The 16,492-nt window shown below is 45.4% G+C and overlaps 1 protein-coding gene across 1 annotated transcript in view; it reads right to left on the reverse strand.

Annotated features, from left to right (window-relative positions):
- CDYL2 (chromodomain Y like 2) overlaps positions 1 to 16,492 on the reverse strand; it is a 168,313-nt gene that overhangs the window by 50,753 nt on the left and 101,068 nt on the right. The window contains exon 2 of the mRNA XM_023244944.2: positions 4,424 to 5,012. Coding sequence (XP_023100712.1) covers positions 4,424 to 5,012 — 589 coding nt within the window. The remainder of the gene's footprint in view (positions 1 to 4,423; positions 5,013 to 16,492) is intronic.

The raw sequence follows: 16,492 nt of genomic DNA on the forward strand, positions 1-16,492 counted from the left end.
ACAGACAACAGACATCAGGACATGAGGAGAAGGATTCTCAAAATTCAAACAAATGCGAATGCATCAACAGTAGAAGTGCATTGGCTTCACGGACACTTGGAAAACGCTGGGCGTCTGTGGGCAGCGCTAGGGCTCTGAGCAGAATGCTGGCTAGTGGTTAGGGGGTTGCCACAGAATAGAGGCTCATTTGAGTCAGTAAAGCACTGATGTTTTGACCTGTTCAGACTAGAGCATGCTCACCAGTTCTCCTGGACCCAGACCGAGGGAGAAGCTAACTAAGTCAACAGCTTTTCCGTACAGATAAAACCAGTGCATTTTAGAGAAAAAAAAAAAAATTTTTTTTTTTAAGTGAGAAGGAGAGGGAGAAGGAGGGAGAGATGCTCGGGACTAAAGTGCATCCGCAGCAAGAAGTTATGTCATGTTTTAAACTGTTGAAGGACCGGTTCACATTCCCACTTAACAAGCTTAAAATCCGAGGCGTAACTTGGGCTCTACCAGCAAATGGATCCGGGAACCGTTCGTTGCCGACAACGAAATGCCTCCCCTGGAACTACTGTATAGTTGAAATTCAGCATTGAACATGCATAACCCACACCCTGCCCCTGAGATCTGGATTCATTCGATTTGGGGTGGAGCCCACTTTTTAACAAGCTCCCCAAGGGCTACCAAGGCAGATGGTTCTGGACCACAGAGCCATTTGTCATTACCAGAGGAGTGAGAATCAAAGCAGTACTGAGTGGCCGCATACAAACACTGCTGGGGAAAATGCAGTCTGAAACCAAAACACCCCCCCGCCGGAGCCCCAATTTAGCATTTGTTCCCACAGCACAGATCAGGGAAGTCAGCAGTAAATGAGTAACGTGTTATATAAGTTGCTTTTCTGTATGCAGAACCTTAATTCACCAACGAGAAGTTGAAATCATAAAAAAAGTAAGCCCGCCCCCAAAACAAATGCCGGGAAAGCGAAGCCAGGATCTCCCCATCGCCTTCTGCCAGGCAAAGATGAGCCCTCCATGGGGCTACAAACCCCCCGGGCTCACCTTGGGCCACAAGGAGCTGGATCCTTTGGTGGAGGTAGGGAGAGAGCTGACACTCAGGTTTCAACATGGGCAGGGACACTGGCTTCATCGAGACTTTTCTCTGGTCGAAAACCTAAGTGGAGCCATGTTTTGCTTGACTACACCTCTGGCCCCTTGCTGACAAGTTCTGGAAGCACAAAGCCCCTCTGTCTTGAGTCTTATCTAAGAGCCCCAAACTGCTTTCTCTCTTTGGCAAGGATTCCCAGTCTTTTCCTTTCCCCAATTTCCCCAAGACCTACACAGTAAGCTAGTTCTAACTAGAATGTTAAAGGCTGACCGTGTTTGGAGAACTTATCAGCCCAATGACCACAGAAAATGTGAAAGTGGGCATGGCAAAGATACACCATGTGTATAAAATACATGTTACTGGGGCACCTGGGTGGCTCAGTCAGTTGAGCATCCGACTTCAGCTCAGGTCATGATCTTACAGTTTGTGGGTTTGAGCCCCGCATCAGGCTCTGTGCTGACAGCTTGCTCAGAGCCTGCAGCCTGCTTCAGATTCTGTGTCTCCTTCTCTCTCTCTCTGCCCCTCCCCCACTCATACTCTGTCTCTCTCTCAAAAATAAATAAATGTTAAAAATTTTTTTTTTTTTTTAAATAAAATACACGTTACCTCTTCCAATGAGCCAGCCAGCCTCAGGAACCTTCTCAACACTGACATGGAACAATTCACTCTCAACTTAACTAGAGAGCAAACTAAGTTTCAGATACTTTTTTTTTTAAGTTTAGTTATTTATTTTGAGAGAGAAAGGGATAGCAGGGGAGGGGCAGAGAGGGAGAGAGAGGCTCCATGCTGTCAGCACAGAGGACTCGAACTCACGAACCATGAGATCTTGACCTGAACCAATGTCAACAGTCAGACACTTAACCAACTGAGCCACCCAGGTGTCCCTCAACTGCAAGTTTTGGAGGCAGAAGTCCCTATCGTTTTATTGTGCTACTCCAAACACCTAGCATGGTGGCTAACTCTTAGGAAGTGCTAAAAAAAGAAAAAAGAAAAGAAAAGAAAAGAAAAGAAAAGAAAAAACAAGAAAAAACAAGAAAAAACAAGAAAAAACAAGAAAAGACAAGAAAAGACAAGAAAAGACAAGACAAGTAAAAGAAAAGAAAAGAAAAGAAAAGAAAAGAAAAGAAAAAACACTGAATTGACTTAAACTGACACCTGATGTGAACCTTAATGGCCACCCCCATTTTACAGAGCACATTTCAAAATGCCTTAGAGTCACATGGGGCTGCTTATTTAAAAACCCATCTTCTGGGCTAACCACCCCACACTTGGTAAATCAGACTCCACGGGACCTTCATTTTTAACAAGGGGCCGGGTAATCTACACACATAGCATTTGAGAGCCACAGCCCTAACCTTGCAGGGGAATCTCAAGGACACCAACACTAGGCAATGTGATCAAGAGAAAGAGCCCTTTGAGAACACCCAAAACAGAACAACACAACAGAGGCAGGTAGCCTCCTCCTCTCCACCCAGGCACGGGCCCAGGTGGAGAACGTTCAACGTCAGGAAAAAAAAACAAATGAGGCCAGTAAGAGACCAGAGATGAGAAAGGTCTAGAGAAGCATCGTAGAGCCGAGGCCGGGATCTAACAAGGCCACCTTGCATCCCAGCAGGCTCATCCTTGGCCTTTCCTCCTGCTGGGGGGGTGGGGGGGTACCACGCCCCACCGGCAGATCTTAAACCAGAGGGCACCGACCAGGCCCATAGATGGAGGGCAACTTCGGAAAGTCGTGTGGAAGGAGAGGCCTACCTCCATCTGCCCTTCTCTCCGCGTCCGGCTTCCCCGCTTCCCCCTGCAGTCTGGCGGCTACAGTCCACGAGCCTTCCTCCCCCGTGCTGTTCCTCCCACTCCCAAGGCGGCCACATTCGAAGCAGGACCGGGGACCGTGCCGGCCGGCCGGGGACCCAGGAGTCACCCCCGGGTCCCCTGCACCCACACCCAAGGAGCCTCAGACGACCGGCCCGCCAGCCACCCTCCCCGAGCCGGGGAATCCCTCTCCCGCCGGCAGCTGTCGCGGAACGTCAGACACGGATGTTTATGCCAGGCCTCATTTACACAAGCCCACTCCTCCCCGAGAGATGAATTTTTAAAACAAACAGCTTTTACATATGTTAGCAGGCAGAGTCATGTCAGCATCAGGGATCCCCAGACGGAAACATGAGTCAATCTGGGGCAGACACTGCTAAATAAATCCTGTTTGGGTGAAATCCCTCTCTCTGGAGAAAGGCCTCAGATTCCCCAGCAAGATTCCCTCAAGACGCGGGGCTCTCTCTGCAGCAGGGCGTGCCCTGAGCGCTCTGAACTCTGAAATCACCGTCGCGCTGCTGGGCATCGGCTCCATCAGCCCCTCCTGGGAGCGCTGCCAGCCCATCCCACCTGCGTCCTTTACCTTACTCCCACACACACTCTAGTTCCACCCAGGGCATCAGATGTCCCCGCTCGGTCGGGAACGGGTCGTCCACGCTTATGCCAAGGCTTAGGGTTCTGGCAGCTCAAGAGGGAAATGTCACCACCAAGGCACACGGATATCCGAGAAATGAGGGGGTGCACGAAACAGGTACAGATGGCCTGGCGGACCCAGGCCACTGAGGCCCAGTCAAGGAGTAACTTCACCATTAAGGAAACGTCAGGCTTGGGAGCGTTAATGACCTTTTGCCTCCTCTTTCCTTAACTCTGCCTGTGGGGGCTTGGTAAGAGAGAGGAATTCTGTGCCTTTGCTGTGCCGTTTCCAGGGTGGAGTAAGAAGGTGCAAACCCAGAGAATTAGCATAGGACGGGGTCAGGGCGCTCTCACACCCACCCTGGACATGGGGCCAGAGCACCCATGCTAGTGATAGAGGAGGGGCAGAGGCTCCAGCTGAAGAACTGGCATGGAGAAGTTCAAGTCCAAACTGGGTCTGAGAAGAGGGGCAGACCCCGCCTTTCTGGGCTACACGGTTTTGGGGGTGGGGGCTCAATGAGCTCGAAAGCAAAGCCTCTAGGAGGCGCGTTCTACCCTGGAGAGGCACTGGCCCGCCCTCTGGGGACACGAGTCTCAGGTCCCGGTGGGTGAGGACTTTGAGCTGCCCTCCAGAACAGGGGCTCTCGAGGGGTTACCATGGCCTTGGGTGTGTTCGAGTAGTAAGGGAGCGTCTGTGGCTTGGCCTTCACACATGCACAGGCGTCTGCAACCAGTGTGGGCCTACGACCAAGTCCACACGACTCTCGGTGAGCGAGCCGGAAGAGGAATGACCGCCTAGCTAAGAGTCGGGGTCTCAAGCACTCCCCCAGGCTGCATGCAAAGTGCCCGGCCACCCCAGCCAGAAGCGAACACAAGACAAAGACAAGCCACGTACCGAGCCCGTTCTCTGCCGGTGCCGCGTGGTTCACACCACACTCCGCCAGGTCTTGCTCTCTGACGTCGTTCAAATCCAAGCCAGGCTGATGGGAGCCGTTTCCAAAGTGCCTCTCGTCCTTCTCGGAACCGGCGTCCCCATTCTCCATCCCATTCTGAGCCTTTTTCAGCGGCATTATTTGCAAACCACTGGGGGTAGTCCTGTAAGACACCGTCTTGGCGGCCCTGTCACCTCCTGCGGGGGGCTTGGCCGAATACCCTTTCTTCGGCTTGGACAGGGCGGGGTTGATCCGCTTCCGTTTATGGGAAGTCCCTTTGCTCTTCCCGGACTCTGAAGGTCTGTGGGAGAGTTTCTCAACCGACGGGCCTCGGCCGTCACGCAGGAGCTTGGAGGTGCTGGCCTGCTTCCCTGACTTGATCCTTTTGTCCTTGGACACGTGCAGCCCGTTGAATTCGTCGATAAACTCCTCACAGTGCAACAGATGGTGCTCTGGCTCCCACGTGTCCTCCGTGCTGCCGTAGCCTTTCCATCGGATGAGATACTCCCATTTTCCTTTCTTGTTCTTCCTCTTGTCTACAATCCTTTCGACCTGAGGTACGAGATAAGAGAGTCAGGGAAGAGAGAGAAAAAAAGGGCGGAGGAAAGAAGTCAGGCCCTGGCAACAACCGCACAAAGCCCTGAGGACAGAGACACACGGGCCAGGGGACAGGCCGTTCAACATCGGAAGCTGACACTTCCAGGAGCGTTCAAGAAGGCTGGTTTATTTTAGGACATCACTGAATGGAACCAAAGGCACTCGGCTGTTTCCCATGACAACTGTGTGAGGCCATGCCTGGCTGGTGGCACCTGCCTGTCCTTCCCAGGCTTACTCTTGCTTGAAATCACAGCACGAGCTTTCACTAAAGATCTTTATTCTTTTCACTGCACTGAAGTAAAATCAGACGTTTGGAGACCATTACAGTGTGACTTTTTCACCCTTACTTATAGCGAGCAACATTTATTGAGCATTCACATGGTAGGCACTATGCTAATGTATCCTTATTTATAATAATAGGAACGATTAGTCACATTCATTGGAGTGACTAAATGCTGGGCTTGGACGCTCCCAAGTCATTTTCCCCTCACAACAACCCAGTGCAGTCAGTACGGATTCGTTCTTATCCCCACTTTATACTTAAGGAAACAAGGCTTCAGGGAGATTAAGTCACTTAACCAAGTTCCAAGCTGGTAAGGGCAGAGCTGGGATTTGAACCACTCTTACCCCAGACTTATTTTCTTAATCACAGGCCAAACCAACTCTCTCTACTACGAAAATCTTCCATACTGACCAAAAATGACTTGCATCAACAAAACTCAACCGCCCCTCCCCACAACATGAAGGGTACAGCTGGTAGGCCAGGTGATAGGTAACACTCGCTGAGAGCCTATTATATGCCTTGCATAACCCCATGGGTGTAACTGCTGTTTTTCCTGTTTGATAGATGAAGTGATTGAGTATGAGGTAAACTGCCTACCAGGCAGGGCTAAGCGGTGGCAGAGGTGAGGTCTGAACCTCTATCCATCTGGCTCTAAAACTCTGTGCTAACTGTCCACATACCTTCAAAGTTATGAAAATCCCTGCCTTCAAGTAATCTCCTGGAAGAACACGGTTAGGAAAATGCCAGTCTTGATGCTAATAACTGGTCAATCCAGGGGAAGAGCATGTGAGGGTCGTTTACTACCCTGCCAACTTGACCCTAGATGTAAAATTTTTTAAATTAAAAAACAAAACAAAACAAAAAAAAACAACCGACAGAAAATACCCAACGCTCTACCCTAAAAAAGCTAAATTTCAGTGAAAAAATAAAACAACTACATTCAAAATCATGGGATTTTGACCCCATGAAATTAATAAGTGAGGAATATGTCCTTGAAACTCATGAAAAGAAAAACAAAGCGAGAAGGGAGAAATCAATACACGTATAGTCGATCATATTTCAAGATGGCTATCAAATACATGGGGTTTCACTATATGACTGTTTATGTTTACATGTTTGCATTTTTCTGTTTAAAATTTTACATAATAAAAAGAAAAAATAACTTTGAAAAGACTGTCTCCCAATGGTTTATGTACAACAGAGGCTATGCAAAATAATTAAGCGATGTTCATTGCTTTGCACTTAATAAATATGCAAATAGCTAGGCCATGCTGCCTCTTCATAATACTGTTTCTTTAGAGACAATTTAAATGGTTTCCTTAATTGATTTATCTACGATCAAATTGGCCTATTTCTATTAAAACTCCTTTCCTTACAAAATGCTCTGTGAACATCTGTTTTAGATTCATTACATAATTTTTAGATGTATCACACAAACTCTGTAACAGTTTAAAAAAAGTAAAACCATGCCAAACTAATCCAACTCCCAATCTTTGGATCGAGGAACGGGACTAGTTGAGTATTTATTTGTGATAATGCTTCAGAAAGTCCAGAGTATTTCTGGAGGAGCCTGCACCTTTGCACTTTGGGAGGTCTTTGGAGGGGGAAACCCTCTGCAGGTTTACAGAGGGAACAGGGAATAAGCAAGCTGGCACTGCCTTGAAAGAGCAGCATTCCCAAGAGCACCAGCCTAGGAGTATCAGGAGTGAGCCCAGATACTTCTTAGGAGCTAAGGGATTTGTGCTGGCAGGGAGGTCTCCAGCTTCAGAAAACATATGGAGAACACTCCTTCCCCAGGACAAAGCAGAAAACCATGTTAGACAAAGAGCCAACACGATGGATAGGTGGGTGGGTGGATGTGTGAAAATGGATGGCTGAGTGGATGAATGTACAGATAGGTGGATCACGGGATGGATAGATGGAAGGAAGGAAGGAAGGAAGGAAGGAAGGAAGGAAGGAAGGAAGGGAGGGAGGGAGGGAGGAAGGAAAGGAAAAATGGATGGCTGGCAGAGAGATGAACACATGGGATGGGTGGATGAAAAAAAGGACAGATAAATGAACAGATGACTGGCTGGATGGGTGAAAGGTGGGTAAAGAGATGAGTTCAGAAATGAATGGGCAGATGATGGATGGCACTCACTCATCAAAATGAGCTTAGCATAGTATTTAAGAACACAGGCTGTGAAACAACACTATCTGGTTTAAATCCCCTGGTAAGCCTTTTATTATGTGTTCTTGAGCAAATGAAACTTCTCTGGGCCTCAGATGACTCACCAGGCAAGGGGGAAATAACAGCACCTATCTCACAGGGTGGCTGTGGAGAATATACAAGTAAGTAGTTTTGCATTCCATAGTAAAGGTCACTTAATCTTGCATATCCTCCTGTGAATACAAATCTTGGTGGTATCTAAAGGCAGAATGTTTCCTCACCTTGCGGAATACGACCCCCCTAAGGATAACCAACTCCTCCCTGAAGAGACAGTCAACCTACTTGCATAAGTCCTTCCAAGTGTGGGAGATGGCTGTGCAGAGCAGTCCTGCTCAAGAAGCCTGGGGAGTTGCAAGGGTGCAGTGTCTACGCGGCTACTGAGGCCCACACTGTGAGTGGGGGGCTTGGTTTCTTCCCTCCTAGTTACCGGAAGACTGAGTCACAGAGTCACAAGTGGGTCTGCCTCCACCTCTGGTCCCGTCCCCAAAGCCACTGGGTGCCTTGACAGCCATTTCTCCTTAAATTAACCCAATACCAACAACAAATAGTATTAACGGGATCATCCCGAATAGTCTAATGTGTGTGGGGAAACTGTTGGCCCTGCCATTTTCTATCCACATGACCCGCACAAGTTGCCCAACTTCTCTGGGCCTCAGTCTCCCCATCTGTAAAAGAGGTACACAAAATGAACCTGCTTTTTCTGAAAGACGAAAATACCCACCGGGAGCTCAGAGGAAAGCTGGCTCCAAATTTCCCATCATACTTGGAATCTGCAGCCTCCCAGGACCGAATTCCCTTCCTTACATCCCTGTATAGGTTCTCTGACCCTCTTTTCCACTTCTTCTCAGGAGAGTCTCAAACAGAACCAGAATTCTAATCTGTGCTGGTGATAACAACGGCCACGTTATTTAGGACTTGATCTTGCTCAGGTTCCGACAGTCTCTGGGGAAATCCTTTCTTTCCCCTTACCCTCTCCCAGCCTCCTCTGCTGACCCCTAACTCCTCACACCTGCTGAAACCACGCACCTGGGCCTCCAGGTCTCAGTAGTGCTGTTCCTGACGCACCACGCCCACCTTACCTGCCCTGCACTACCTGAAGTTCAGTCCCTCCAGATGGAAACAATCATCAACTCCCTCCCCTCGGAATGAGTAACAAACACATGAACGGCATTAAAACCTTGTACGCTCACACACACACCCACTGGCTCCTTTCAAAGATAAGCAATCTGAGACCCTGAACTGTTTCTTACAGCTCAACCAAATCATTAATTACCGTTTACTCCCTGTGATCCCAGCCAGTATGAGACAATATTCTACCACAGGGGGAAGTGGCAGGGGGGGATGGCAGGGAACTTCCAACGCAGTTATTACCACTGCCAGGATGTCGAGCGGATGGCTGTCTCGTTAGGAATGATAATGATGTTAATCACCTTTATTGGTACGTGCTGTTCTAGGAACTGTGCTAAGCACTCATGAGGTTTTAGACTTGATCTCTGCACCCAGGCAGGCAGCTGGACATTATACTCACCCTTTGAAAGGTGAGAAAACTGAGTCTCAGAGAAGGTAGGAAACCTTCCCTCGATCACACAGTCAGTAGGGGGTTAGCCAAAATTGGAATTCTAGTTCGTCAGACCCCTCAGCCCAAGTCCTTGGCCCCCTGGCCACACCTCGCCCCTGGGAAACCATCGGGCTAATGGGGGACACAGCCCTTAAATGAACGAGCTTGAAGTAACACATGACGGTAACAAATGATGGTGAAGATAATGTCACGCGGGAAACAACGGCGGAGGGAATGGGGTTACTTCAGATCAGAAGGGTAGCAAGACTCCCCTGAGAAAGAGCGATTTAAGCTAACACCAAGATGGGCCTTCAGAGGTGGAGAAAATCTGAGCTGGTGAAGTGAGGGGACTTTCCAAGCAGAAAGGAGAAAGGTCCCTCCCCACCTTCCTCTTCAGCCTTCTGCTAGCAGGCCAGTCGAAAAACACCACCACCCAACGTTTATCCAGAATTGACGAAATGCCAGCCACTTCTGAAAGTGATCCCCATAGACTGACCATATGTTATATATGTGAACTCATTTAATCTTGGAAATAACCCAACAAGGCAGGTAATTTCATTCTCTTTTTTTAATGTTTATTTATTTTTGAGCGATAGCACGTGCCAAGAGGCAGAGACACGGGGACAGAGGATCTGAAGCAGGTTCTGCACTGCCAGCACAGAGTCCAACACAGGGCTCAAACTCATGAACCATGAGATCACGACCTGAGCCACAATCAAGAGTTGGATGCTTAACAGACTGAGACACCCAGTGGCCCCTCTCTCTCTCTCTTAAAAAAAATTTTTTTAATGTTTATTTATTTATGAGAGAGAGAGAGAGAGAGAGAGAGAGAGAGGGGCAGAGAGAGAAGGAGACACAGAATCTGAAGCAGGCTCCAGGCTCTGAGCTATCAGCCCAGAGCCCCACGCAGGGCTTGAACTCACAAACCACAAGACCAACTTAGATGGATGCTTAACCAAGTGAGCCACCCAGGCACCTCTCCCTCTCTCTTTTTTGTAATGTTTATTTATTTTTGAGAGAGAGAGAGACAGAGTGCAAGCAGGGCAGGGACAGAGAGAGAGGGAGACAGAATCCGAAGCAGGCTCCAGGGCCCAAGCTGTCAGCACAGAGCCCAATGCGGGTCTCAAGCCCACGAACCGCACGATCATGACTTGAGCCAAAGTTGGACACTCAACCAACTAAGCCACCCAGGCATCCCCTCTCTATTTTTTAACAGAGGATAAAACTGAGGCACCAAGAGGTTAAGGTCCTTGGCCAAGGCCTCACCTCTGACAAGCAGTGGAGAGGTAAGGCTTGGTCAGAAGCATCTTGGCTCCGGACCCCATACTTTCAGTGACTACACTACATCCATCACCCCCTCTTGTCCAGTAGGCCCAACCTGACTGAGGCTGACAGCTTATGTATAGCTTCAGACATTTGTCCTCAGCACTGCCAAGGTCACAGAAGACCTCTATCACCTTTAGGTGGCTTAGGAGTAAGTCTCCTGCACCTGACTCTCCCAGACTGCCCTGAGGGCCTCCCTCTACGGCTGCTCCAATTCTCCATCGGTTCAAATGGAAACAGACCAATTATCATTCATATTCCCTAACCCCAGCTTCCCACCAAATGAAAACAGTATATGAAATTACAATAGCTCAGGAACCCAGGGTTACCAAAGGTTTTCCAGACGCTCGAAGGAATGCCTCCCACATCAGAGGGAGTTGGACCGAGAAACTTTGCATTACTAATTCATGCCTTGCCCTCTGAATGCCAAGAGCAAAGCAAGAAAGAATAAAGGAAGATGCCCACGCCTGCTGTGTACCCATGGATACACCAGCACATTCAACCCTAGACATCCCCAGATTCTGGACCCCTAGCCCACATCTGCAAGGACCTCTCTGCATCCTTCCAACATCCTGGGATAACTCCCGTGGGGGCAGAAAGGCATGCGGACCCCGTCACTACAACTTGGGGCATGAAGTCTTCAGGAAGGATAAAGACAGGACACGTTCTGGAAGCAACTAGGCATGGGCTGTTTCAGGTCTGGAAGACTGATTGCTCCAGATTATCTAATCAGAGAAGGCAGTATAAATAGGCAGTGTTTCCCACCCAGTCCAGCAAAACCGCACTAGAGAAACAGATGCCAGACCAAGAATTTTGGCTCAGAGCCACATAATTTAAGCCAGCCTCCAGGTGAGAGTCTAAAGTGAAAAATTCAGCAGCATCCAAGTGATGAGGGACCGAGAGGAATTCCCACACCCCTCTCCTGGGAAACACTGAACCAGAGAGACCGCTCCTTGATCAAGAACACGCAGACAGAACCCGGCAATAGCAACATCACTGCAGGACATATTTATGAGAACTTCTAAAACACATCCGAACACAAACATCACTAAAAGTTCTCAGCAAAACCCTCACCAGGAAAAGCACCACTGCGCATTTTTACATAGCATTTGTGTCATGTTTTCAAAGACGACAGAAAATACAACCTCTGTTTTTAGAAAAGAGAGAAAGGTAAAAGATGAAATGAAACCAATAGGTTGAGCAGGAAGCTGAAATGAAAGAAGGCTCATTTACATCAGAAAGGATGTAAGGGAACCAAAGGAAAAAACACAAGCAAAGAAATAAAATTCCCATTGGAACCAGAAAAGGACAGAATCAACATGCAGAAAATCAAATCCATGATGGAGACAGTGTAGTTGAAAAGCTCTCCAAGGACACAGAGGTCTTTAAAGAAGACCTTGAGGAACATGACAAATAGACATCTATCTAGGAGGGCTAACAGAGATCCAACCAAGGTAAAGTCTGGGAGAGGGGGAACAAAACCAAACTAGGCCAAAACACTAACGAGTCCTACCAGAAGAAATCCCTGCATCTTGAGTCTGTAGGGGGGTGGGAGGGAGGGTAGGGTGTGTGATGGGCATTGAGGGGGGCACCTGTTGGGATGCGCACTGGGTGTTGTATGGAAACCAATTTGACAATAAATATCATATTAAAATAAATAAATAAATAAATAAATAAATAATAAAATCGCTTAACAATATTACCTCATTAAAGACTTTAAAAAAAGGAAAGAGGGGCGCCTGGGTGGCGCAGTCGGTTAAGCGCCCGACTTCAGCCAGGTCACGATCTCGCGGTCCGTGAGTTCGAGCACCGCGTCGGGCTCTGGGCTGATGGCTCAGAGCCTGGAGCCTGTTTCCGATTCTGTGTCTCCCCCTCTCTCTGCCCCTCCCCCGTTCATGCTCTGTCTCTCTCTGTCCCAAAAATAAATAAATGTTGAAAAAAAAAATAAAAAAAATTAAATAAATAAATAAATAAATAAATAAATAAATAAATAAATAAAGGAAAGAAAGATGTCAGTGATGGGGAATGCCGAGGTTGAGAATCAATCAACTTTGTTTCTTTATTTCTCTTCTTGCAGAACTTCTTAACTTCAAAAAATTAAACCCCCGCACTCTCACACCCCAACTCTCCAAAATGGTAGGCAAAAAAATTAGGCAGACTTCAGAGAACATTAAAATACCAGGATACAAACTGAAAAAAATAAATATTGCAAACTTAAGAATTCTAAAACCGGTGAGGTGGGCCTTCATATGAAAACGAAGGAGGAAAAGATCTCCTGTGTGAAGAACAAAATATACATAACTATCCATTTAAAAAATGACTCTATCCTGCAGTGCCAGAAAATAACTACTTAAAAATTAAAATAAACAAGCCTTGAATGATGGGAGAATGCCAAAAGGAACCAACTGAAAGAGCTCCCAGTGGCCAAAGCTAGAAAAATTTGAATAAGAAAATAAATAGTGACATTACTACACTTACAACCCAAGGAGTAACATAAATATCCGTGAGTTCATCTGATATAAATAAATGAATTACTTATCAGAAGTTGCCTGCAGACTAAATCTGGCCCAATGCCTGTTTTAATAATAAAGATTTATTGGGACGTACCGATGTCCATTCATTTATGTATCATCTATGGGTGTTCCAAACCACAGAAGTAGGGCTAGCTGTGTAGTGGAGACTGCATGGTCCATAAAGTCTAAAATATTTGCTATCTGGCCTATAACAGAAAAGGTTTGCTGACTCTGGAAGAAACAAACAAGCAGGGGAGAAAATAACCAATATCCCTTACAGAAGAATTCCACATAAGGAATGTAAAAAAGGAATAAGGGAAATAGAAAAATCACCACCAGAATACCACAGAAATAATTGCTATAGGAAAGATCCACAGACAGATGCTAAAATTAGTGGGTAACATTTTGAAGAGAAATGAGATATTTGGATAGCATCAAAATATCCCCCAACATACTTACTGACCACCATGGTAATTGTAACAGATGCCCACCTACTGATATTCCCTCCTTTAGGGGCTGGAGCTTAATTCCTCTCCCCTTGAGTGACAGGGCTTAAAGACTTCTTTCTAATGAGTAGAGTATGTGAAGGGAAAAACAGTAACTACAGTGGAGGAGAGATATGGCAAAGACCGTGATCAAGGCTATGTCGTCCATGATAAATCATGCTGATGCTGTGTATACTCCTGACACGGTTCACTTGCAAGGGCACTTCCCTCTGCAGTGTAATTCCCCAAACCCATCATCTCATGAGGAAACACTAGACAAACTCACACTGAGAAACTATCTACGAAGGTCTTGTAATGCAAGGAAAGATGTAGATACTGTCTCAGACTAGAGGACACTGAGAAAGTAACAACCAGATTCAATGTGGTATTCTGGACCGGATTGTGACACAGGAAAGGATGTCCGTGAAATACTGGTGAAATCCTGATGAAGTCCACAGTTTAGGTCATAATGCAGCACCAATGTCAATTTCTTAGTTCCGATAAATGTACATGGTATAAAATGTAAGTAACTGTGAAAACTGGTTTAAGGGGAGACGGGAACTCTGTGCCCCATCTTCATAGTTCTTCCAAAAGTCTATAATTATTCCAAATGTTTTTTAAAAAGTATAAGTGTAGCATTTAGTATACACAATTGTATAATGAAACGAAAGACAAAAAAGAATCTGAATAGTAACCACAATCATAAAACCTAACAAATTTTAAGCACTCATTATGTACTTATTTGCTTAGTGATAGAAATGAAAAGAATGAGCAAAGACATATCAGGCAGTACCAAAATTTGTACAGAATATCAAAGTAAAATTAAGGAGCAAAATGAAGACATTTTAAATTAAAAATATTCACTAAATATATAATAGGCATGAACTTTTCTACAGCACATAACAGATCAAACAATCACTAAAAAATTCAACAGAAATTGACAGAAGCAATTTGAACTTAAGACTTAAACTCAATACATGGAGAAATCAAGCAGATGGAAACTAGGGATATAAGAAATCTGAATAATGTAAATATGATAGGCATTCTAGTAAATATTGCAGGTATTTGTATAAACAAAAACTTTTAACTTCATAATTTGTAAAGAATATAAAATCTACCAAAAAAATCTACAGAAAACCACTTTGGAACACTTATAAAAATTGATTATAAACTAAAATATGAGAGAAAAATTAATAAATGCCAGAAAGAAAATATTGTACAAACTGTGTTCTCTAAATGCAATGCTACAACACTAAATGAAAGCACAATTTAAAAATAAATCCTAAACAAGTTTACAAATAAAAAAATAATGGTAACTGGTAAAATCAGCAACCATCAGATGAAGGCCTAAGAAAATTTATAATAATAATTTTTTAAAAAGTAAAAACTGAACACACACGTATTATCAAAGTAGTTGGGATGTGGAAAGAAGGAAGGAAGGAAGGAAGGGAGGAAGGGAGGAAGGGAGGAAGGGAGGAAGGGAGGAAGGGAGGAAGGGAGGAAGGGAGGAAGGGAGGAAGGGAGGAAGGGAGGAAGGGAGGAAAGGAGGAAGGGAGGAAGGAAGGAGGAGTTCAATATCAACACTGACTAATCAGTAAATGAAAAATCACTCTTGGGAAGTAAGAGGAAAGAATAAATACCAAATTAACAAACTAGAAAATACACCAAATATGAACCTACTGACATTCAAAAAATGAAAATAAAGAGCAAAAATGGAAGAGTAGGCAGTTCTAAAAGCCTGCCCCTCCAGAGAAACACCAAAAATCAAGCAAAAACATCAGAATCAACTCTTTCAGAATTCTGGAAAACAAAGTTAATAGCAACCAAACAAACACTAAATCAAGAAAAACACAACTTAAAAACATCAGGAAAGCTTTGCGTCAATTTTGCTTGCCCATGACCCTCCCATTCTCCAGCTCATCAGCAGTCTTGAACATGGCGGCCCACATTCCCAGGGTAGGACCATGATCCTTGGTTCTGGAGAGAGCAGAGAAGACCTTATCCTCAAAGAACTGTGCTTGTTCTAACTGGTCTTTGGGCTACCTGAAAGACAGATACAAGCACTTGCTTTCATTTTGTTAATCCTGAAACCTACTGGGGTTGGAAAAGTAGCTATGCAGAGTCATTCTTTCAAAACAATGTAAGGCAAGTGAACAATCTGCTGCCAACTGGGGCAAAAGAGTGCTGTTGAGAAAAACAATAGATGCACAGAAAGCCTGGGAGGAAAAGCTGGAGGGTTTCTTCATAAAAGTAAAGCATTCAAAAGTGCCCATGTATACTGGAAATTTAGAAAGCTACGCACTTGCCCAGGACAGAATGCATGCTCAGAAAAGACTTAAGCCAGACCTACACTTTTCACTTCTGACTGATCTCGAGGCTTAGTGCAAGGACAAGTGACAACTAAGGCAGTTGTAAATGGCCTGGCCAGGCACTGAAGGAATGTCCCAACAGAATGAATCTAGGACAGTCGCTCTTTCTCTCCTTTCTTTCTCTTCCTTCCTTCCCCTTCCTTCCTTCCTTCCTTCCTTCCTTCCTTCCTTCCTTCCTTCCTTCCTTCCTTCCTTTTTCTTTCTTTCTTTCTTTCTTTCTTTCTTTCTTTCTTTCTTTCTTTCTTTCTTTCTTTCTCCCTTTCTATTCTTTATTTCTATATTTATTTCTCCTGGAATACAAGGATATCTGTTATAAATAACTTCGCACAAGCTAAAGGAACAGAGACTTCAGAAATCACACATGACGAAGAATATGGACCTTACAAAAAGAGCTTAGAAAAGTCTCTAAACAAACATCAACAGCCCACAACAAGAAACAAAATCAAGCCTGAGGAGGGGGAAGAGTATGATTTCCAGAGTGACTATATTATAACATTCTAACTGTCCAGTTTTCAACAAAAAAGCTATGAAGCACTCAAATAAGGAAATATGGCCCTTCATTAACAGAAAAAATAAACAGAAACTATTCCTGAGGAAGGATAGACATTGGACTTGCTAGACAAAGGCTTCAAAATCAACTGTCTTAAATATGCTCAAAGAACAAGAGGAAACCATGGACAAGGAGGTTTCAAAGA

Source organism: Felis catus, chromosome E2 (genome assembly GCF_018350175.1).
Source record: "Felis catus isolate Fca126 chromosome E2, F.catus_Fca126_mat1.0, whole genome shotgun sequence".
NCBI lineage: Eukaryota > Metazoa > Chordata > Mammalia > Carnivora > Felidae > Felis > Felis catus.